General features: G+C 37.7%; 2 protein-coding genes across 2 annotated transcripts; one reads left to right on the forward strand and one right to left on the reverse strand.

Annotated features, from left to right (window-relative positions):
* Window positions 1-13214: 13214 nt before the first annotated feature.
* On the reverse strand, window positions 13215-17512 carry LOC113677298 (trace amine-associated receptor 7d). Its single transcript, XM_027194091.2, has 2 exons — window positions 17056-17512; window positions 13215-16150 (listed from the first exon to the last, which is right to left on the reverse strand). Exon 2 carries the CDS (start codon window positions 15956-15958, stop codon window positions 14564-14566), a length of 1395 nt encoding a protein of 464 aa, XP_027049892.2. The 5' UTR covers window positions 15959-16150; window positions 17056-17512; the 3' UTR covers window positions 13215-14563.
* A 1911-nt stretch (window positions 17513-19423) lies between these two features.
* LOC113677296 (trace amine-associated receptor 5) lies at window positions 19424-24038 on the forward strand. The gene is made up of 2 exons (XM_027194089.2): window positions 19424-20094; window positions 21328-24038. Exon 2 carries the CDS (start codon window positions 21472-21474, stop codon window positions 22912-22914), a length of 1443 nt encoding a protein of 480 aa, XP_027049890.2. The 5' UTR covers window positions 19424-20094; window positions 21328-21471; the 3' UTR covers window positions 22915-24038.
* Window positions 24039-24765: the final 727 nt, after the last annotated feature.

Here is a 24765-nt window from a genome sequence, read left to right on the forward strand (position 1 = left end):
ATGCTAGTCAGATCTACTGATCTTCTCGCTGAAATTGCATTTTTTGCATGTGTTGCCAGAGGGTGAACCTTTCCTTTGCTATTTCCCCATTTGCGCTTCTTGGAACTTTTATTTCGATCTGCGGCAATGGTCGTGAGGTGGGATGAGGGTTCGTACGGTGGAGAACCACATGGAACGAATGAATCACGAGAACACTTGTAAAGCGTTGGATCGGAGATGGATCTTCCAAGAGTCGCTTTAAGTCCCTGGTCAACTTTTCCGGCGGTGTCAGGAGAAGCGGATGTTGTCAATATCGAGCTGGTTGTTTTCCCGTTGTGTGCTGATAGCTGTATTGATGCCTTATCGTTTAATTCGTTTTTCTTAGAGGATTGAGTCGCTTCAACGGATTGTTGAATATTCTTTGTTGTTTCCATTCCCAACAACTCTTTAACGGCGTTTCGAAAACGACGATCTCGGTAGAAGTACAAGACAGGAGTTAATACAGAGTTCAGCTGCACAAATACCTCTGATAATCGGAAAGCGGAGTTCATGCTAAATGCGGGTAAAAAGGTACCAGACGTGGTAATGACGATCGAGGGAACAAACGAAATCAGAAGTCCAGCCGTTAATAAACCAGTTGTCTTGGCAACTTTAGATTCGAGTTTTGCTTTCATCATGATAGTAACCTGGCTAGTTTGGTTTTGCTTTCGCTTCCGCAGCCCGAGGAACAACATGATGTAAAAATATACAGTGGCGAATAAACTAGCCATGACCAGAATGATTCCAAGTGCAAGCCACAGACCGAGAACTGTTCGGTCTACACCAACGATGATCATCGCAACGGTTGGAACCAGTTTGAGGATTGGCAACAGCCAAGCAATGGCTCCGAGATTTTGAAGGAGATGTTTGGTTACTTTGTTCATGTAGTCCTTCCAACATTTTATGGCCATGTATCTCTCCCAAGCAATTGCAGTTAAGTGATACAAAGATATGTTGGACATTGTGAATAGCAAGAGTTTGTTTACCAAGGAATCGAACGTGCACACATGCTCTACTGAAACCCGGGTAAGCATTAGAACATCGACGATGGCTGACATCGGCATTGTTATAGCTCCTGTTATGAGATCAGTGACGGCCATGCTGCATAGCAAAATGTTGGAGAGCTTTTGCAGTTCTCTGCTTTTGTTCAAAGCGACGACTACCAAAATGTTTAGGACAGTAGTGACAGGGGCAGCAGTGAATATTACGCCAACTAAAATCCATGGTAACGTTGTATTGGTCAAATCCCAGGTGAGGTATGGAGGTTTTTGGCAGAAGTACAATGAAATACTGGCAGAGGTGAAATCATAGCTGACTGTTGTGTTATTTTCCGCCATTCTGTGGCCTACTTTTGTCTAAGTGAGTATTTAGTTCCTGGACTTTTTTGTTTTGTTTGTCTAAGTTTTTGAAAAATGACCTCCACCAAGGCAGTCCTTTCCTTCCCGCTTCTGTTTCCTTCACGATGGCTTTGCCTTGCTTTGACTCGACGCTTTTTTCTTTTCGTAACTCAACAGTTATCTATAAAGGTACATGACAGAATGCGTGAATATAGCTATATTATCGAAAAGCATCAACTTCTATTTTCAAGTTAATGAGACGTTAGCTTATCTTCTTCCTTTTTTCTTTTTCCTTTTTTTACCCAGAAAGATGAACTGTTTGCAAAGCCAAAGGCGTGGATTAAAGCGCATCTGAGACAGAAATGGTTTTAGATTTAATTTCAAAGCCATCAGCATTGTTTGAAAAAAGGTATAAGAAATTAAGGTGCAACTGTTTAATTTTTCTCGATCTTACTTTAAAATGTGTCTTTTGAGAACATTAAATTAAACCTGTAAACACTACATTTATTGGGCTAAGCTTCCAATTTATTCATTTCGTATGAAGCAACTCTCCGTATTATTTTCGGCGAAGGGGATTTTCAAATTGGAAATTTTGTTGTTAGTGAATTTAACGATAGAAAGTAGATTACTTACCAGTATATATGCAACCAATTTCTCTATGTCTCATTTCACCCTACTAGATGATTTTAGCGCGAAAAAATCATGGTGGCCATTTCTTAATCTAGATCTCAGCGTCCTGTACTTTTCAGGAAATATTATTTCAAAGATATAATTTGACGCTGTCGCTAAAGCTTGTAGAAAATGTACATATTAATAAGATTTTCTCTTTAGACTGCCGCTTAAGAGGGCGATTTCTAAAGAATGTCAATCTACCTACTAAAGTAAATTCAATTCAGCCTAAATAGTAATCCACCTTTGCACTGGTTTTGCCATATTGCCTTTGTGATTGGTGCGGCAAACTCACTCCACTATTAAATAATCAGGTACAGAACTTAAACAGCTGTTACTTGGACACTGACGTCTTCCTGTCCTGAAGGCGATTTAAAGGTTTTTTTCCCTGTTTTCGAATTGGTCGCATGTAATATTTTCCTTTGAGCTCATTTGTCACTATGATTATTTAGATTTCAGTGTTACAAAAGCGTTCCTTTGTATCGTTGAAGGCTTAGTACCCTGAGGTGTGTTTGCGTGGCTCTTTTTAATACGCATGTAAGACAAAAGCAAAAATCAAACCTGACTAAGGGTAATGATAATTTGTTTTTTTCAGCTGAGTTAATAAATAAATGTGAATTGGCCGCCTTAAAGAGTTTCCAAACATGACGTTTCGTGGGTTCGCTCTTCTTCAGAGCGAGTTAGTTAGGTTTAGAACTTACCAAAGATTAGCGCTTAACCCTTCAAATTCTAAGAGTGACTAGCATCTAATTTCTCCTCACAATTTCAGCCTTGAATCACACATGGAGCTTATGAGAAGAAAGGAAATGGTTACCAGGGAAGGAACCTTTTAATTGGCAAACAAATCCTCCTTGTCAGCACTTTAAGAAATGTATGAAGAACAGTGTGGAGAATATGCATACTGATGTTAGAGTGTAAAGGGTCAAAATGTCGGCCATCGATGACATTCTGTTTTTTCATGTTCAAATCACATAGGAAGCAGACCACAATCTTAGATCTGCGGAGAATCCTTAAGAAAGAGATTGGATCTTTACAATGTGGCACGACTTTGATGTCAAATATCCTTTTGCGAAAGAGTTACACTACTTGCGTTGCATTTCAATTATGCTTGTGTAACCTTCTCGAGATTGATGCTGTTGTATATTGCAAAGTGCTCTGTGTTTGTCAGAAAAGTTTTATCGAAACAGCTCCAAAAATTAATCTTGTTTACTTTCGTTGGCTTATGGAGGTTTCCAACTCATGTGAAGTTCGCCTTCCATCATCTTTTAGAGTTCGCCCCTGAAGTAAAACAGGTTCGCGCCCTCACCTACATCAGTTTTGTGTCGTAGATGAAAGTATTGGGGAGAATATTCAAGACCGACCAATTTAGTCCTGGAATGATTACATATTAGTTTTTCTCCCATAAACTGGGTGAAAAGGTCTCAACATAGCTATACAGGTCATATCATTATGATGATTATTGTAAACCACTTTCAGAATTGTTGGTAAATGTGTTAATTAGCTTTTTGGAGCAGTACGCCAAGATAAACAGCATGAATAGATATTTTTACGAAACTTTTGGGGTTTTTATCATTAAAAAGAGGGTAATTGGAACTTTAGGATTTGTTCATTTGAAATTGCCCTTTAACAGACTGAAGTACACATCTACGATCATTTCCCATGTTAATGAACTCAAGAGCGTTCTCTTGCAAGCTCCTGGTAAATTTTTGATGAAGTTTAAACCGCGTTTTTTACTAAGGATGTAAACACTTCTAAGTGCATTTTTAATTTCTGCTTTTACGTTCGGGAATGAATGGCCTTGATTAAGCTTCTGTGTGGCGTAGACTCGAGAAGAAGACGAACTGTATGTCTGCAGTTAACATGCACTTTGCAGAGGCCATTTTGAAAAGCAAAAATGTTTGTTCTGCTGCCAATATGAGGCCGAGTAGATCAGGCAGTAGTGGTAACCAATATCGGGGAGGCACGGGTCCAATCTTTGAGACTGGTTAATTTATTAAACTTAGTTCCCGACCTATTTATCTGCGTTGGCTCAGTTTTAGAAGATAGGTTCGTGACAAGAAGTGTTGCTATTGTAATTTAATTAAAAATTTATCCAGCCTCCGACAAACGAAAGGGAATGGGAAGAAGTGAGAAACCCTTTTCCCTTCTTTCGTGCAGAACAGAACATGTTGCATTGGAGGTCTTTTTATTGGTGTAGGGGTAAATGCAGTAAAAGCAAGACTTTCTTTCATTTCCTTGAAAGACTTTACTTATACGAAACCTATTTTTACCAACTATGGCCAGCCTCTGACAGAGACTTTACCGCAATGGTGCGGTCCTCTCGCAAGATTCCTCTCAAGATCGTGGCTAGATGCGAAGGTACTGTTTCAAATTTGTGTAGACGGTTTTTCTTGATAAATGAACATTTAATCGTTTGTCTCAAGCTGTAAGAGTCAGGCTTACTACTGCTAGTCTTTGTCAGGTGACGAGGTTGACAGTTTACATTTTGCTGTTTATAGCACCTTACTTTGTTATTTTGGTATTGGTGTGTCACATCGCGCTTTTATTGGTGCATTTCAATCCTCATCGTCATTCTGTCTATTAGATGTTTCTCCCGCATAGTTGGGCTTTGTTTCTGATCGGCTGTTATAGTTTTTAATAGTTTACATTCATGTTTCAGGGATTTCGATTCTGTTATCCCTACTCTCCTTGTAAGTATAAAGCCTTGTTTGAGAGGCTTCTTTAACCCTTCCTGTGTGGCAGTGAAAATCATGGTCAATAAACCGAACCTGGTCCTTAACAGGAACGTGTCCTGTTTCAATGTCGTGTTCCGAAATCGCCGAATTCTGAACGCGAGCTAGCTTTCATGGCTTTTTATTCTCTCTTTCATTACAATGAAAGTGGAAAATGTTCAAAACGCACATTACATCATAGCTGAGCGAAACAGATGTAGTTTTTTAAATGTTTCAGGAGAGAATATACGCGTGCGAGTCACCCTTGTCAGGTAAATCACAGGGAGATTAAATATAAATATGGTGTGTCCCTGCAAATGTTTTGCATTATTTTGTATAATGACCTTCATCCACTTAAACCACCATTTTGCAACCATAAGTAGACAACTATACCTGTGGACCCTAGCTAACAGTGCGGCGTCTTCTTAGAGCGAGTTAACGTTAAGAAGGCTGTGCTAGTTTATTTAACCGGCCATATTAGATTTGGAGTTAGAGTTGACGGAGAAGGGGTGAGGAAGGGCGAAAATAGGTGTAATATTCACTCCCAACCCCTTTCCTAACTTTTTACTGTCTCTTACCCCCTTGGTACAAATTTCTTTCTCTCCCCAGCTTTCTACTGTCATTAAAATCAAAGATGGCTGCCAAAATTTTTGCTAAGAAAACGCTGAGCTCTCGCTCGCCAAAATTACGCTTCCTCGGCAGGCTAGTGGACCCTAAGCTTACCATTAGACCGAATTGTAGCCAAACTTACACGAAATGCTTTCGCGCTCAAAATGCAATAGTTCACGGCTAAATGTCGGCAATGACTCAAGAACAAAATTAGTGTAGCGAAAGTTTTTAGCTCAAGCTTTAGCCTTCCTCTTACGGCTCAACTTAGTAAAAACCGCGTCGCTCTTTAATTTTTTAGTTATTCCTCCAGTTTGGGGTGATGTTGCCTTGGTTTCACACGTGAGCCTTACAAAATGACATGCGACGACGATTTTCGGCTCTGTCACCCAGCATTAATTAGTACCAGTTAACTACCTGGGAAAAGTGTGCTCAATTTGTTACATTCGCAGAAATTCCTTAAAAAGGTGATATTTGTTATATGAAGCACACTTCAAGTTTAAAAACGAAACGATCATTCGACATTCTGTGTAAACCGATGTACGTGAGCTGGCAAAAGTAGGATAAGCTCAAAAAGTCGTGGTTTAAAAGTGACCTTGGTAAAAAAATGTTAATTTAAATTTCAACAGTCTTAATTTACTGATTGTACCCGTTGGGGGGGTTAGTTTGTCAGTTTTCTTCTAACTCATGCCTAAAGCTATTGAATGTAAGAAGTTTTCCTAACAATAAATATTACTCCTTAAACTTTGTAAGCTTTTTATTTCTAATTTTTCCACCTGTTCATGATCTGATCGGTCACAATTGTTTTCCCTGAAATTGCTTTTTTCTAGCAAATATGTAGGAAATTGTACTTGAAAGGAATTAGGTCATTTAGTTCATGAAAATTTGAACATGTTTTAAAGAAACTTGTATCTTGTTAGAGATAGTTGTTGTTGTCGATAGTTAGTTGTTGTTGTCGTTGTTTTTTTTTTTTCATAACTGGACTAACCTTTGTCTTAGTGCATATGTCTCACCCACTCAATTCTGGATGGCAAGACAAGATTACATGTTTCCGTGAATATACTTCGAGCATACACTTCCATCACAGATCAAGTCATTTTAGATTTTTTAAGAGAACATTTTTATGCAGGTAAACATTATCACTTATTATTTATGTAGTGTTTTATTGGTTCTAGATGTCCTTAATGCACTGCATTGTTTTCGTCGAAAGCAGATTGAAAATTTATATTCTTTATTCAATATAGTAAAGAGGGGAAATGAAATGCCCTCATCCACAAAAGTACAAACAAGAAATCAAACTATCTCCTCATGCTTTCAAAGTTTATTTTTTCACGGTAATTGTAGGAAGTGGAAAGACTCAAATTCTAGAAATTCTAGTCACCTTTTCAGCTAGATTTCGTTCAAGTTATATCCCTGCTGGAGGAAAAATTGGGAATGCATTCGACTGAACTGGTTTGTCATAATTTTAAGCCTTAAAAGGCTCTTTCGTGATAAAAACTCGAAAGCTTTTCGACAACAAATGTTTTCTTTTGAAATAGCATTTTTTAAAGCCTAAATCACTTACAGAAAAAAAAAAAAGACGACGCATCCATATCTAGATTAAATTTAAATTGTTAAATAATTTGAGAAAAGTAATAAAAAACCAAGTGTAACTGGCTGATGGTCCACTTTTCAACTTTGGAATATATGTCATATCACATATTCATATATTCATATCACGTCCCCAACCAATGACCGTAAAACTTGCAATGCATCTTCTATTAAGTGCTTAACTATCCAGAAAACTCATCTGGTTTTGCAAATATTTGTTTTTCTCACCACCCCCCTTAAAACTGTATCTTACATTCAGTAATTAGTTACGCTGTATCTGGGAACATGATTTCGACCTTGGTTTTATGCTAGTCAGGTCTGCAGACCTTCTCAGCGAAATTGTATCTTTTGCATGTGTAGCTAGAGGGTGAACCTTTCCTTTGCTATTTCCCCATTTGCGCTTCTTGGAACTTTCATTTCGATCTGCGGCAAAGGTCGTGAGGTGGGATGAGGGTTCGTACGGCGGAGAACCACATGGAATGAATGAATCACGTGAACACTTGTAAAGCGTTGGATAGGAGATGGATCTTCCAAGAGTCGCTTTAAGTCCCTGGTCAACTTTTTCGGCGGTTTCAGGGGAAGCGGATGTTGTCAATATCGAGCGGGTTGTTTTCCCGTTGTGTGCTGATAGCTGTATTGATGCATTATTGCTGAACTCGTTTTTCCTAGTGGATTGAGTCGCGTTAACAGATTGTTGAATATTCGCGGATGTTTTCATTCCCAACAACTCTTTAACGGCGTTTCGAAAACGACGATCTAAGTAAAAGTACAAGACAGGAGTTAATACAGAGTTAAACTGCACAAATGCCTCTGACAATCGGAAAGCAGCGTTCATGCGAAATGCGGGTGAAGAGGTACCCAATGTGGCGATGACGATCGAGGGAACAAACGAAATCAGAAGTCCAGCTTGGCAACTTTACATTCGAGTTTTACTTTCATCATAATAGTAACCTGGCTAGTTTGGTTTTGCTTTCGCTTTCGTAGTCCAAGGAACACCATGATGTAAAAATATACAATGGCGAATAAACTAGCCATAACCAGAATGCTTCCAAGTGCAAGCCATCGACGGAGAACTGTTCGGTCTACACCAACGATGATCATCGCAACGGTTGGAACCAGTTTGAGGATTAGCAACAGCCAAGCAATGGCCCCGAGTTTTTGAAGGAGACGTTTGGTTACTTTGTTCCTGTAGTCCTTCCAACATTTTACGGCCATGTATCTCTCCCATGCAATTGCAGTTAGATAAATATATGATGGACATTGTGTGTAGCAAGGGTTTGTTTACCGAGGAATCGAACGTACACACATGCACTACTGAAACCCGGGTAAGCATTAGAACATCGACGATGGCTGACATCGGCATTGTTATAGCTCCTGTTATAAGGTCAGTAACGGCCATGCTGCAAAGCAAAATGTTGGAGAGCTTTTGCAGCTCTCTGCTTTTGTTCAAAGCGACGATTACCAAAATTTTTAGAAGAGTGGTGACAGGGGCAGCAGTGAATATTACGACATCTAAAATCCATGGTAACGTTGTATTGGTCAAATCCCAGGTGAGGTATGGAGGTTTTTGGCAGAAGTACAACGAAATACTGGCATAGGTGAAATCATGGCTGACTGTTGTGTTATTTGCCGCCATGCCGTGGCCTAATTTTGTCTAAAGGAGTGTTTAGCTCCTGAGATTTTTGCTTTGTTTGTCTGAGTTTTTGAAAAATGACCTCCACCGAGGCAGTCCTTTCCTTCCCGCTTCTGTTTCCTTCACGATGACTTTGCCTTGCTTTGACTCCAAATTTGACGCTTTTTTCTTTCCATAGCTCAATAGCTATCTATAAAGGTACATGACAGAATGCGTGAATATAGCAATATTGTCGAAAAGCATCAACTCCTATTTTCAAGTTAATGAAGCGTAAGCTTATCTTCTTCATTTTTTTCTTTTTTCTTTTTCTTTCAGAAAGATAAAATGTTTGGAATGCCTAAAGCGTGGATTAATGCGGATCTGAGCCAGAAATGGTTTTATATTTAACTTCAACGTCATTAGCATTGTTTGAAAAAGGGTATAAAAAAATTAAGGTGCAACTGTTCAATTTTTCTCGATCTTACCTTAAAATAGTTTTTTGAGAACATTAAATTTAACCTGGAAACATTCACATTTATTGGGCTAAGCTTACAATTTATTCATTTCGTATGAAGCAACTCTCCGTATTATTTTCGGCGAAGGGGATTTTCAAATTTGAAATTTTGTTGTTAGTAAATTTAGCGATCGAAAGTAAATTACTTACCAGTATATTTGCAGCCAATTTTCTATGTCTCATTTCACCTTAATTGATGATTTTAACGCTAAAAAATCATGGTGGCCATTTCTTAAGCTAGATCTCAGCGTCCTGTACTTTTCAGGAAATTTTATTTGAAAGATATAATTTGACGCTGTCGCTGTAGCTTGTAGAAAATATACATAATAATGAGATTTTCTCTCTAGGCTGCCGCTTAAGAGAGCGATTTCTAAAGAATGTCAATCTACCTACTAAAGTAAATTTAATTCAGGCTACAAAGTAATCCACCTTTGCACTGGTTTTGCCATATTACCTTTGTGATTGGTCCGGCAAACTCGCCCCATTATTAAATAATTAGGTACAGGACTTAACCAGCTACTACGTGGACACTGACGTCTTTCTGCCCTGAAGGCGATTTAAACGTTTTTTTCCCTGTTTTCGAATTGGTGGAACCTAGTATTTTCCTTTGAGATCATTTGCCACTACGATTATTTAGATTTCAGTGATACGAAAGCGGTCCTTTGTATCGTTAACGGCTCAGTACCCTGAGGTGTGTTTGCGTGGCTCTTTTTAATATACATGTAAGACAAAAGCAAAAAATCAAACCTTACTAAGGGTAATGCTAATTTGTTGTTTTCAACTGAGTTAATAAATAAATGTGAATTGGCCGCCTTAAAGAGTTTCCAAATATGACGTTTGGAGGGTTCGCCCTTCTTTAGAGCGAGTAAGTTAGGTTTAGAACCTATGAAAGGCTAGTGCATAACCCTTTAAATCTTAGGAGTGACTAGAATCTACTTTCTCCCTACAATATCAGCCTTGAATCACACATGAAGGTCATGAGAATAAGAGAAATGTTTACCTTTTGATTGGCAAACAAATTCTCCTTATCAGCACTTTAGGAAACGTGCGAAGAACAGTGTGGAGAATATGCATACTGATGTTAGGGCGTAAAGGGTTAAAATGTCGGCCATCGATGATCGTTCTGTTTTTTTATGTTCAAATCATATAGGAAGCAGACCACAATCTTAGATCTGCAGAGAATCATTACGATAGATTTTGGATCTTTACAATGTGGCACGACTTTGATGTCAATATCCTTTTGTGAGAGAGTTACACCACTTGCGTTGCATCTAAATTGTGCTTCTGTAGCATCGAGGTTGTTGCTGTTTTCTATTGCAAAGTGCACTGTGCTTGTCAGAAACGTTTCATCGAAACAGCTCCACAAATTAACCTTGTTTACTTTCGTTGGTTTATGAACGTTTCGCTCATGTGAAGTTCGCCTTCCACCAACTTTTAGAGTTCGCTCCTGAAGTAAAGCAGGTTCGCCCCCACCTATGTCAGTTTTGTGTCATGGATGAAAGTATTGAGGAGAATGTTCAAGACCGACCAATTTAATCCAGGATTGATTACGTATTTTAGAGTGGATAATCGCAATCTACTTTCTTATTAGATTTGTTTAGTTTTTCTCCCATAAACTGGGTGGAAAGGTCTCAACATAGTTATAAAGGTCATATGATTATGATGATTATTGTAAACCACTTTCAGAATGGTTGGTAAATGTGTTAATTAGCTTTTTGAAGCAGTTCACTGAGATAAACAGCATGAATGGGTATTTTAATGAAACCTTTAGGCTTTTTATCATTAAAAATAGGGTGATTGTCCCTTTAACGGACTGAAGTACACATCTACGATCATTTCCCATGTTAATGAACTTAAGAGTGTTCTCTTGTAAGCTCCTGGTAAATTCTTGATGAAGTTTAACCCGCGTTCTTTACCAAAGATGTTAACACTTTTAAGTGCATTTTTAATTTCTGCTTTTGCGTTGTAAGACTCGAGAAGAAAACAAGCTGTATGTCTGCAGTTAACTTGTACTTTGCAGAGGCCATTTTGAAAAACAGAAATGTTTGCTCTGCTGCCAATATGAGGCCTGGTAGGTCAGCAATAGTGGCAACCAACCGATATCAAGGAGGCACGGGTCCAATCTTTGAGACTGGTTAATTCATTAAACTTAGTTACCGACTTATTTATCTGCGTTGGCTCAGTTTTAGTCAACGCGCGAAGATAGGTTCGTGACAAGAATTCGAAGTGTCGCTATTGTAATTTAATTAAAAATTTATCCAGCCTCCGACAGACGAAAGGGAATGAGAAGAAGTGAGAAACCCTTTTCCCTTCTTTCGTGCAAAACAGAGCATGTTGCATTGCTTAGGGGGTCTTTTTATGTGCAGGGGTAAATGCAGTAAAAGCAAGACTTTCTTTCATTTCCTAGAAAGACTTTACGTATATGAAATCTATTTTTACCTTCAACTATGGCCGGCCTCTCACAGAGACTTTACGGGAATGGTGCGGTCCTCTCGCAAGATTCCTCTCAAGATCGCGGCCAGATGCGAAAGTACTGTTTCAAATTTGGGCAGAAGGGTTTTCGTGATAAATGAACATTCAATCGTTTGTCTCATTGGGTAAGAGTCAGGCTAATCAATCGTGTATTGATCGCGACGTTAAGACTGAGACACTGCTAGTCTTTGTCAGGCGACGAGGTTGGTAGTTTACACTTTGCTAGTTATAGCACCTTATCTTGATATTTTGGTATAAGTGAGTCACATAGCGCTTTCATTGGTGCATTTAGATCCTCATCGTCATTCTGTCTATTAGATGTTTCCCCCGTATAGTTGGGCTTTGTTTCTGATCGGTTGTTATAGTTTTAAATAGTTTGCATCCATGTTTCAGGGATTTCAATTCTGTCATCCCTACTCTCGTTGTAAGGAAAAAGCCTTATGTGACAGGCTTCTTTAACCCTTTCTGTGTGGCAGTGAAAATCATGGTCAATAAACCGAACCTGGTCCTTAACAGGAACGTGTCCTGTTTCAATGTCGTGTTCCGAAATCGCCGAATTCTGAACGCGAGCTAGCTTTCATGGTTTTTAATTCTCTCTTTCATCACAATGAAAGTGGAAAATGTTCAAAACGCACATTACATCATAGCTGAGCGAAACAGATGTAGTTTTTGAAATGTTTCGAGAGAGAATATACGTCAGGTAAATCACAGGGAGATTAAATGTAAATATGGTGGTGGTGCAAATGTTTTGCATTATTTTGTATAACGACCTTCATCCATTTAAACCACCATTTTGCAACCATAAGTAGACTACTATACCTGTGGACCCTAGCTAACAGTACGGCGTCTTCTTTGAGCGAGTTAGCGTTAAGAAGCCCGTGCTAGTTTATTTAACCGGCCATATTAGATTTGGAGTTAGAGTTGACGGAGAAGGGGTGAGGAAGGGCGAAAATAGGTGTAATATTCACTCCCAACCCCTTTCCTAACTTTTTACTGTCTCTTACCCCCTTGGTACAAATTTGTTTCTCTCCCCAGCTTTCCACTGCCATTAAAATCAAAGATGGCGGCCAAAATTTTTGCTAAGAAAACGCTAAGCTCTCGCTCGCCAAAATTACGCCTCATCTGCAGGATAGTGGACCCCAAGCTTACCATTAGACTGAATCGTAGCCAAACCTACACGAAATGCTCTCGCGATCGAAATGCAACAGTTCGCGGCTAAATGTCGGCAACGAAAGTTTTAAGCTCAAGCTTAACCCTCCTCTTACGGCTTAACTTAGAGAAAAACTGCGTCGCTATTTAATTTTTGAGTTATTCCTCCAGTTTGGGGTGATGTTGCCTTGGTTTCGCACGTGAGCCTTACAAAATGACATGCGACGACGATTTTCGGCTCTGTCACCCAGCATTAATTAGTACCAGTTAACTGCCGGGGAAAAGTGTGCTCAATTTGTTAAATTCACAGAAATTGCTTAAAAGAGTGATATTTGTTATATGAAGCACACTTCAAGTTTAAAAACGAAACGATCATTCGACATTCTGTGTTAACCGATGTAAGTGAGCTGGCAAAAGTAGGATAAGCTCAAAAAATCGTGCTTCAAAAGTGACCTTGACAATTTTACTGATTGTACCCGTTGGGGGGGGGGGGGGTTAGTTTGTCAATTTTCTTCTGACTCATGCCTAAAGCTATTGTAAGCTTTTTATTTCAAATTGTTCCACCTGTTCATAGTGTAATCGGTCACAAGTGTTTTCCTTCAAATAAAGCGATGCTTTTTCTAGCCAATATGCAGGAAATTGTACTTGAAAGGAATTCAATTATTTAGTTGATGCAAATTTTAACATGTTTTAAATAAACTTGTATCTACTCCACTTTGCCTTTGACAAGTTAGAAATAAGATTTTCTAGAGAAATCGCCCAGATAGTAATTAATTGAATCATCCGTAGAACACTGTCATTATCCAAGTTTTTTTTATCCTTCACAGTTTGTAACGTAACTCTTTAAGAAAAAGATACTAACTAAGCCACCAAGAAAGATGAATTTTATCGAGCGAAGATTAACTTTAATAAAATAAAGATTAATAGCTTATTTTCAAATTTTGTATGGTTTTGCATTTACTTGGAGTAGCTATTTTTTTTTCATATTGTTGTCGGAGTGGTTGTTATTGTTGTTGTTTTTTTTTCATAACTGGACTAACTTTTGTCGTAGTACATATGTCTCACTCACTCAGTTTTGAACGGCAAGACAAGATTACATGTTTCCTTGATTATATTCCGAGCATACATTTCCATCACAGATCGAGTCATTCCAGATTTTTTAAGAAACTTTTTTTATGCAGGTAAACATTATCATTTATTATTTATGTAATGTTTTATTGGTTTTAGATGTCTTTAATGCATTGCATTGTTTTTGTGATTCAATGTACTTAAGAGGGGAAATGAAATGCCCTTATCCACAAACGTACAAACAAAAACAAACTATCTCCTCATGCTTTCAAAGTTAATTTTTTCCCGGTAATTGCAGGAAATGGAAAGACTCAAATTTTAGTCACCTTTTCAGCTACGATTTCGTTCAACTTATTTCCCTGCTGGAGAAAAAATTGGGAATGAATTCGACTGAACTGGTTTGTCATAATTTTAAGCCTTTAAGAGGCTCTTTCGTGATAGAAACTCGAAAGTTTTTCGACAACAAATGTTTTCTTTTGAAATGGCCTTTTTTAAAAGCCTAAGGTACTTACAGAAAAAAAAGACGATGCATCTATATTTTAAACATTTTTCGATTAAATTTTAATTGTTAAATAATTTGAGAGAAAATAAGTAAAAATCAAGTGTAACTGGCTAATGATCCAATTTTCAACTTTGGAATATATGTCTTTTGATTATTCGAATCACGTTCCCAACTATGATGTCGATTAATCGGACCGTAAAACTTGCAATACATTTTCTATTAAATGCTTAACTATCCAGAAAACTCATCTGGTTTTGCAAATATTTGTATTTTTTACCACCCCCCTTAAAACTGTATGTTACACCCAGTAATTGGTTACGCTGTATCTGGGAAAAATGATTTCGACCTTGGCTTTATGCTAGTCAGATCTGCAGACCTTCTCGGCGAAATTGTATCTTTTGCACGTGTAGCTAGAGGGTGAATCTTTCCTTTGTTATTTTCCCATTTGCCCTGCTTGGAACCTTCATTTCGATCTGCGGCAATGGTCGTGAGGTGGGATGCGGGTTCGTACGGCGGAGAACCACATGGAACGAATGAATCACGGGAACACTTGTAAAGCGTTGGATAGGAGATGGATCTTCCAAGAGTCGCTTTAAGTCCCTGGTCAACTTTTCCGGCGGTTTCAGGGTAAGCGGATGTTGTCAATATCGAGCGGGTTTTTTCCCCATTGCGTGCTGATAGCTGTATTGATGCATTATTGCTGAACTCGTTTTTCTTAGAGGATTGAGTCGCGTCAACGAATTGTCGAATATTTGTTGATGTTTTCATTCCCAACAACTCTTTAACGGTGTTTCGAAAACGACGATCTCTGTAGAAGTACAAGACAGGAGTTAATACAGAGTTAAACTGCACAAATACCTCTGATAATCGGAAAGCGGAGTTCATGCGAAATGCGGGGAAAAAGTTACCCAACGTGGCAATGACGATCGAAGGAACAAACGAAACCATAAGTCCAGCTGTTAATAAACCAGTTGTTTTTGCAACTTTAGATTCGAGTTTTGCTTTCATCATGATAGTAACCTGGCTAGTTTGGTTCTGCTTTTGCTTCCGTACTCCGAGGAACACCATGATGTAAAAATATGCAATGGCAAACAAACAAATCATGACCAGAATGTTTTCAAGTGCAAGCCATCGATCGAGAACTATTCGGTCTACACCAGCGATGATCATCGCAACGGTTGGAACCTGCTTGAGGATTGCCAACAGCCAAGCGGTGGCTCCGAGCTTTTGAAGAAGAAGTTTGGTTACTTTGTTCCTGTAGTCCTTCCAACATTTTATGGCCATGTATCTCTCCCAAGCAATTGCAGTTAAGTGATACAAAGATGAGATGGACATTGTGAATAAGAAGGTTTTGTTTACCAAGGAATCGAACGTGCACACATGCTTTACTGAAACCCGAGTAAGCATTAGAACATCGACGATGGATGACATTGGCATTGTTACAGCTCCTGTTATGAGATCAGTGACGGCCATACTGCATAGCAAAATGTTGGAGAATTTTTGCAGTTCTCTGTTTTTCCTCAGAGCGACGATTACCAAAATGTTTAGAAGAGTGGTGACAGGGGCAGCAGTGAATATTATGACATCTAAAATCCATGGTAGCGTTGTATCGGTCAAATCCCAGGTGAGGTATGGAGGTTTTTGGCAGAAGTACAACGAATTACCGGCATAGGTAAAATCATAGCTGACTGTTGTGTTATTTGCCGCCATGCCGAGGCCTAATTTTGTCTAAAGGAGTGTTTAGCTCCTGAGCGTTTTTGTTTTTGTTTTGTTTGTCTATTTTTTTGAAAAATTTCTCCACCGAAGCAGTTTTTTCCTTGCCACTTCTGTTTCCCTACGATGACTTTGCCTTCCTTTGACTCCAAATTCGACACTTTTTTCTTTTCGTAGTTCAATAGTTATCTATAAAGGTACATAACAGAATGCGTGAATACAGCTATATTGTCGACAAGCATCAACTTCTATTCTCAAGTTAATGAAACATTAGCTCATCTTCCCCCTTTTTTCTTTTTTTTTTCCAAGAGATGAAATGTTTGGAATGCCTAAGGCATGGATTAAAGCGGATCTAAGCCAGTAATGGTTTTACATTTGACTTCAACGCCATTAGCATTGTTTGAAAAGGGTGTGAGAAATTAAGGTGCAACTGTGTAATTTCTCTCGATTTTACTTTATAATGTGACTTTTTTTAAACCTGTATGCACTCACATTTGTTGGGCTAAGCTTCCAATTTATTCATTTCGTATGAAGCAACTCTCCGTATTATTTTCGGCACAGGAGATTTTAAAATTAGAATTTTCTTGTTAGCAAATAATGATCGAAAGTACTTTACTTTCCAGTTTATTTGCAACCCATTTCTTTATGTTTCATTTTACCCTATTTGATGATTTTAGCGCGAAACAATCATGTTGGCCATTTCTTAGATAAACCAGGAAATTTTATTTAAACGACATAATTTGACTCTATCGCGATTGAGGTTGTACAAAATGTACATAGTAGTAAGATATTCTCTCTAGACAGTCGTTTAAGAGGGCGATTTCTAAAGAATATCACAAGGAAAGTTCAAAGTATTAACTGAAACTTGAGATGAAGAAATTGAAAAGAAGTCGGTTTTTTTGTTTTGTTTTTTTGGTTTAATACTGTACGTTCTACAGCCATTGGTCACATTTTTGTCTGAAATATAATCTGCTCTCCCCTGTTAGCTGTCAGGAAAAAGTTTATCAACCACGCAATCATATTTCTACTCGGCTATACTGCTTATAAAATCCTACATGAAGTCTGGGAAAACATTTATGTAAGAGATAACAAACCTGATGGCCGAGGTTAACTGTAAATAAGCTGTTCTTCATGTCCTTGCTGAAAAGGCCAAGGTTACGGTGGTGCTGAATTGAGTTCTCTAAAATTTGAAAAAAAACACAAGCAGAAAGCCTTTAAGGGAGTTGTTGTTCTGTGGGTGTGAGAAATAAATGAAATTATTGACACCAGTATTTCGTCCTTGGAAAAAAGGTAACAAAACGGATTGAGTACTTGATTGTCCAACGACGTTACGATCAAATTACCATAAGAAAATGAAACAAACTCCAATTAGCGCTAAACAGCTAGATAGGGACACCAGCTGTCAATCTTTCTATTATTGACTAAAAGCTTTCTCAAGAAGCCATCTGTTCACTAAAGAATAGAATGGTGAGAACTGAAGGTCAACTGAACCTTCCGATTTACCGCCTTTCTTACAATTTAGCTTCAGTAAGCGCCCACTCATTACATACACCGGCAGAAACATTGAGCAACAAACAACGTCAGTGATAATCCTGCGAAGAACAATTCCATTCTGAGTATACGTACTTTCTTGCACGTATGAAAGTGCGTATCTAAGGATGTTTTCTCGTGGCCGATTCACTGCTATGTAATCGATTACTTAGGTTGCCCAAATTCATGATGAAAAATTTCTTGCCAGGTTTGGAGCCATATGCTTTAAACCTTTTTGTGACTTTGATCACGAATCACTTCATAAGCGACTTCTCTACTACAAATTGATTAGCAGAAAGCGAAAAAATTCGTTGGGTGTAGTCACAGAAACAAAGCAGCGATGGCAGTTAAAATAAAATATGGTAAGCGCATCAACTTGAAATTACGTAGGCAAAGAAACATAAGATTCCCAGCTGTTTCCACACCACACAAAAATTGGAATATTGCAAAAATCTAATATCTTAACGGACACTGGCAATTCGGTCGAGGTAACTTCTCGATGTGTCTTCAATTCTTACATCGAGTAAATTCCTCATTAACTTCGTGAAAATAGGCACGAAAGACTGTAAAACCGAAGAATAAAACTCTTCGATCGATTTTTTTTCCGAATCTATTGTAAAGTACTCGTTTCAAAGAAAGTTCAAAATTTTTCTTAATGGATTTGTAGTGGCATTTTTACAGTAGATAAAACAATACTCATTTTAGGCTGAGGTGAGTCGTATTTGGAAAAAAACCTCTGGTTTCTGGCATTAATATACTTCACCCCTCCAATGTATGTCTCTGTATAGCAAATCGTATCGATGTTTTTTATGAGAGGAAAAAAGAAAGGAAAGGTCTCGGGCCTACTAAATCTGGTGTCCGCTTATTGTAGGAGCAACTTTTACTGTCCCAACTAGTGACTATGCATGTCTTCGTTGGCTGGTGCTTAGAATTTGATTTTACCGTTGAAACTTAGCTGACAGAGTAATATTGTTTAGAAATACTGCTATCTTGATCTCTTTTATGAGTTATTGGGGCTAATGTGGGAAAGCCTTCCTCTAGGGTTATGTGAACTCGTTATATAGAGAATAATACATGGGCGCGCGTAGGTATTGAATTTTTCTTCGAGTGTTAAACTCGAAGTGAGATGTCGAGTTGACCAAGAAAAGATAAATTTCATATCTACGAGCAACCGTGTCATATTTTGTTTATCATATGAGCAAAATAACCCTTTACTGACTAATGTTGTCGACTTAGCTAATGATTGAAAATAAAAGGTTCGACAATCCCCGAATAACTTGGTTGATAATTTTTGTAAAAAGTCATAGCCAGGTGCGTACGTCGAGTGGGCGCTTTCCGAAAAACAAAGTTCGGCTTAAACTTCTGATATGATAATGATGATAAGATTAGAAAATTTGAGAGCGTATTATTTAACTCTGAACGGAAGGCCAAAATTCTAAATTGATTAATTCAACCATTAGCTGACACAAAGCGCCTACAATGAGGTGATTCACAAATCCATACTTTTACGACGATACACAGAAAGGTACATTTTAAACATTGATTTTATCAAGGTAACTAAGTGCATGTGCATGCGTTGAGTGTTTGCTTTTCGAAAATTGGTACTGAAGGATACTAATTGGACAATTAAAACATCTGTTGTGCTCTCTTTGCTCGAAGGTTTGTGACGATAAGATTAGCAAATGCGAAAACATGGTACGAGAGGAGAATGCTGATCATAATATCGATTGGGCATGTATCGTTGAAGCGACTGGTTTATTTCGCTGAGGTTAAGTGCTAAAGGAAGCAATTTGATAACTGAACCATAAGTTTCTTTATCACCGCTCTGGACTGATTAAGTTTAACATGGGAGGAGATAAAAATATAGTATTGTGCTAATTTTCTCGACTACTATACATCTGAATTGTTAATTGAGGTTCACTGAGTTCATTTCCTTTCGGTTATCTGACAGAAAGGTCTGAACTGTCAAAAAATATATATTAAAACCATCAGCTTACTAAATTAAACCGCGTTCAATAATACGATTGGGAAATTTTATCTTGTTAGAACGAGATACCACTTAGCTATCGGTTCTTACATTGACTGCTACAAATAAAACGAAACCTGCCTAATCGAGGATTCAACGAACTAAATACACAATTGCGTGGTAAATGAATCTGGGAAGACCAAGTTCACAATTACACCAAAAGAAAGATCCTATTAGCACAGATATTTACGTTTATAGCCTTATCTCTGATATTTTAATTAAGTTTTTTTTTTTTAATTTTGTTGTGCTAACCTGGTCAGAAGGTCCCTTAACAAGTACCTAATCAATTTGTTTTGTGTGAATTAGAATAAGAGACTCAAATGTTATTTTTACGCCCAGTAACACAAAGCATTTATTTCCGAAATGGTTTCCGTGAAAGTTTTGTCAGTCATAATTTTATTCTATGGACCATTCAAACTTTTCGAATTAAAAGATCTTCCGTTTGAACATTGTTATTAAAAATCAATGAGAAAAAACCCTTCTGACTCAGAGACGCACAGCATTTGCCACCAAGCGCTGAATTGCTAAGAAGGACGTCAAGAACTCATTAAAATCTGCATGACTGAAAGTTAATCAGGTGAGTACTTTTTCTTGTTTGCAGTTTTGGCCTTTATACACCATGAGTTGTTTGGTTAATTTTGAACCGAGTAATAAGGCCTGAAACGTGCATCAAATCTAACGGTTAAAACGTAAAAGAATAAGAAAATTGGTGTATTTCCCAAATTGGCACAGAAATGTCCGTAGTTCCGTCTTTAAAGAACGCGGTAGCGCCGTGAAAAAAAGTAGATTATAAAAGTACTTCCTTTCAAAATGCTACATTTGCCGGTGTAAAAAATGTGGAAAAAAACTTTAAAATATAGAGATGATATTGTGTTAAATAGAATTTTAACAATAAGAAATATCTTACTTTGGTAAATAAACGTTTATAGTTCCGTCTTTAAAGAACGCTGTAACGCAGTGAAAAAAAGTCGGATTATAACAGTATTTTCTTTCAAAATGATTCATTTGAAGTGGAAAATAGTTAGGAAAAAAACAATAAAAAACAAAACAGGGATGATATGGTACTAAATGGAATCTTAACAAGAAGCTCTAGTCGAGCTCCAGTGAACTATTATGTACGTTAAGGCCTTCGGAAAATTAACGTGCATGTTCAAGTTGGCGACCCTACCACGTGATGTGTTGAGCTAGTTGGTGAAGGTGTGTGTCGGCTAAAACCCTTTGAAGAACATTTCACCAAAAAGAATAATTTAAATAACTATAAATTGTATCTTAAATGTAGATACTCACACCCAGCTTAGCAAATAGCAGTAACAAAAAAAATCAGAGTTTTTTGTTCAGAGATGCACGCAGAAATGCACGCAGAAATGCACGCAGAAACGACAAAGGCAGATTTGACGAAATTTCCTCAAACCGAGTCAATTTTCATAGATTTGACGAACTTTTAGTCATCAGCTCGGCGGAAATGACGATTTTGACGAATGTTAGTCAAATTCGTGAAAGTGAAATTAACATGGCGGATTTGACGATTTTAGCGAATTTGAGTCAAATTCGTCAAAGCGAAATAAGCCTAGCGGAAAATAACTGTATATCTAATTTATCTTGTCTTTTTCTGCCCTTGAGTTTGATAACGTGATTCTAATCATTTTAATTGCCGTAAATTCTATGCAAAGTTCAATGACAAAACATCTTAAAAAATGCTGAAGTTAATAGCCTGAGATTGTTAACATACCTTCAAGAAAGAACAAGGAAAATATATCTCTATATTAATAGTAATTATGCTTTCAGTTATGTCCTTTAATTTATATTACAGATAAATCACGCCATCGCAAAGAAAAGAAAGACAGGAAGCTTTTAGAAGGCATAGAGACTGTGTCCAAGACTGACAACTACATTAGAGCTTAAGGTTACTTTGAAAACTGCCTTGGAATACGCTTGTCGGCGATACGAAATCAGCATGGATCCAGAGAATTCATTAGCAACCAGTTATGACTCTACTTCTGCAAGCAGGTCAGTTTTCTTGTGCCAATCACTTCCAAGCATCTTCTGGGATTTGACTCATACGACTTTCCCTTGGATTTTAGTGTTCATTACATCTATTGCTTCTCCTATCATCACTTTCCTTAACGCTACTGTAATCGTGGCTTTGAAGAAACGGAGGGAACTAAAAAAACGGTCGAACATTTTGCTATGCAGCATGGCCTTCACTGATCTCCTAACAGGTGCTATAACTATGCCACTATCTGCCACAACCGTTGTTTTAATGCTCAGCCAAGTTTCTTTGGAGCATATTTGTACATTAGATTCCCTGGTGACGAAACCCATAATATTTCTCATGTCTTTATCATCCTTATTTCACTTAACTGCCATTGCTTGGGAGAGATACATGGCCATAAAATGTGGGATGGAGTACAAGAGCAAGGTAACAGAAAGTCTCCTCAAAAAATTTGCGCTAACTGCTTGGGTATTACCTTTTTTCAAACAAGGTCTAACTGTTATTATAATGGCAATTAGTATCTCAGAAAAATTCCTTGGTATCTGCATTTTAGTTGAGGCTGTCGTGGTCCTTGGTTGTTCAATCGCCATTGCATATTTTTACTTCCAGGTCTTACTTGGAGTGCGGAGGCAAAAAAAGAACAAAACTAGCCAGGTTTCTGTTTTGTTGAATGTAAAACTCGAATCTAAAATTGCCACGACAACTGGTTTGGTAACCGCCGCACTTCTTTTTTCGTTTGTTTTTTCAGTTGTTATTGTTGTTCTAGGTAGTTTTTCACCAATATTTCGTATGAATTCCACTTTTCAATTGGCAGAGCTAGTTTTACAGCTGAACTCCCTTTTAAATCCAATATTATACTGCTATAGCGACCGCCGTTTTAAAAACGCTGTCCAAGAGCTGTTAGGTTTTAAAAAAACACAAAAAATCCAACCAACCTTTCATGCTAATCGATGTTTAAGACGAAAAGAGTCCTTTCAATCAGTAGGGATGAAACTGCAAGGAGAGGAAATTTTCATCGTGCAATCTACAAAATTCGCTCCCTTTGAGCCTCCCGTTGAACATGAAGGGGCTTCTAGCATAAATATGGAAAGGTCCATCTCTGGATACTGCAGTGATTCATTTTCTCAATGTAATGTCCAGATTCCGGAGCCCTTGTCCGTCCATACGACAACCGCTGTGATCCATAGTCAAAGTTCTAAGCAATGTGGATATAGAATTTCCAAAGAAAAGGTTCACCCTGTATCACCAACTGCAAACGACGCAGTTTCTTCGCAAGGATCAGCAAATCGAACCCTTACAACAAGATCGAATACCTGCGGGGCTGAACCATCTGAATTTATTGAAAATATTGCTAAGAAATGTGAATTGGAAAGCAGAGGACCGAGGGTGAAACAAAGTCAATAACTTAAAGGAAAATAAAGCCCTGAATTCATTATGAACAAGTTTTGAAAGGAATTGGAAACCACACTATCAAATTCTTGCTTAGCAAAAAAAAAAAAAAAAAAAAGAGCACAGTACTTTTGCGCTTTGTTTTCAGCTAGAAGAAACCTTCTCTGGAGGAGGGTAAATCATCAAGAAATTATCCTTTCAGTTAAAATTTGTCCACATAAGTAGGAAAGAAGTGTTTGTCGTTACAAAATAAGCAACTTAAAAAGGCATCAGGTTTTTATGGAAGAAGATTTTTGTGTATATCGCCGTTATGTTGGATTCTTTGACGCTCTAAAGTTGCTTCAAGAGAACATAAACTCTTAAGCATGACGTTTAGCAAACGGGAAACGGCAAATATGACCACATCACCAGTTTTTCCAGGAATTTTTGACATATTCCGTTTCTTTTCTGCCGTTTTTAGCAGCAAGGAACGGAGAAAGTTTTGCGTTAATAAAAAACGTCATTAAAAAGGATATTCTCTAATGCCGTTGTAAAGCGTTGGCAGTCGTGTGCTTCATAGCGAAACTTATTTATTGGCTTAAGGTAAATCAATTGTCTTGTTTTACTTTACCAGGAGATTATCGGGAAAAAACTTTTTTGTCAATTATTTAATTCATTTAATTTAATTCATTTAATGAAAAAAGCTTAAGCGTCGTGAGCTTAACACTGTTCTTCGTTTTCCAAGGAATTGGAAATTTCCACAAATCAAAATGTTAAAGTGGGAAGATTTAAAGGGGTTGAAAAGAATGTTTTGAGACCATTATCACATCCTCCTAAAGTAGAAGGATAGTCTATTTCTTGGGAAACGTCTTGTTATTACAACATATTTTTTACGTTTCCGGTGACCGCCGAAAGAAACACAAAAATGTGCATGTTGAATTAGGTAAAAAAGCCTCACTAATGTCGCATTTTCAGACTTTTAAAGTTCATTCCGTAAGATTAGTCGGGGGAACCTTTAAATATTTTCTTAAATACATTCATCCAAGGGAGTGTTGCTGCAAAATTTAAAATAGAAAAAATAAATTCGATTTTTGGGAGTGTCCATCGAGAATCGATGGACTCTTTATTCTCACCCAAAGAGTGACTTGAAGACGTCAAACGTCAAGTAGCCACCTTCCTGTTTGTTGCTTAAACTCTCTATTGTCTACATAATCCCCTAAAGAATGCAAGGAATAAAAGAGCTGATAAAAAGTGTGATGATAAAAGTAGTAACAATATGATGTCAACCGCTCGAAAGTAGCGTCTTATATTGGTTGCATTTGTTTCCAGTTTTCATACATTTTAGTTCCTCTATTCTTTTTCGTTATAACGGCAACTTTTTCTACTAGTGGAGGCTTACCTTAACGTAAAGCAGATTTAATAAACTTTAAGTATTGTGCTTCATCAAACTTTTTAAAACCTATTTACATGGTATATGGTTGTCAGGATCTCAATTTTATCACCATTTTGTCTCTGTCAGTTTTCCTAATTAGGAAAGTAAACCTATTGTCATGACTGCAAGCTGAATTTCGATTTACAGCCTCCCCTCCCCCCCCCCGCCAAAAAAACAACAACAACAACAACAACAAAAACTAAAGATTTGTGAACATAAATGAGAGGCCTTTTTTTTCTGTTTGTGGTGAGGTTTTGTTCAAAATTGTTATCTGATATGCATGTATTTAAAAACTTGTCTTCATTAACCCGCTTGATAGTTGATCACTTTGCACTTACAGAGATAAGGAAATACTGGGCTGGACTCATCTTAATCCAGGTTTTCCTGTTAACCTCTACACTCCTAAGGTGTAAAAGCTTAATGTTCCTTAAGAGGAAGACTCCTCTCCTTGCTGA

This window comes from Pocillopora damicornis, chromosome 6, assembly GCF_964200805.1.
Source record: "Pocillopora damicornis chromosome 6, jaPocDami1.2, whole genome shotgun sequence".
NCBI lineage: Eukaryota > Metazoa > Cnidaria > Anthozoa > Scleractinia > Pocilloporidae > Pocillopora > Pocillopora damicornis.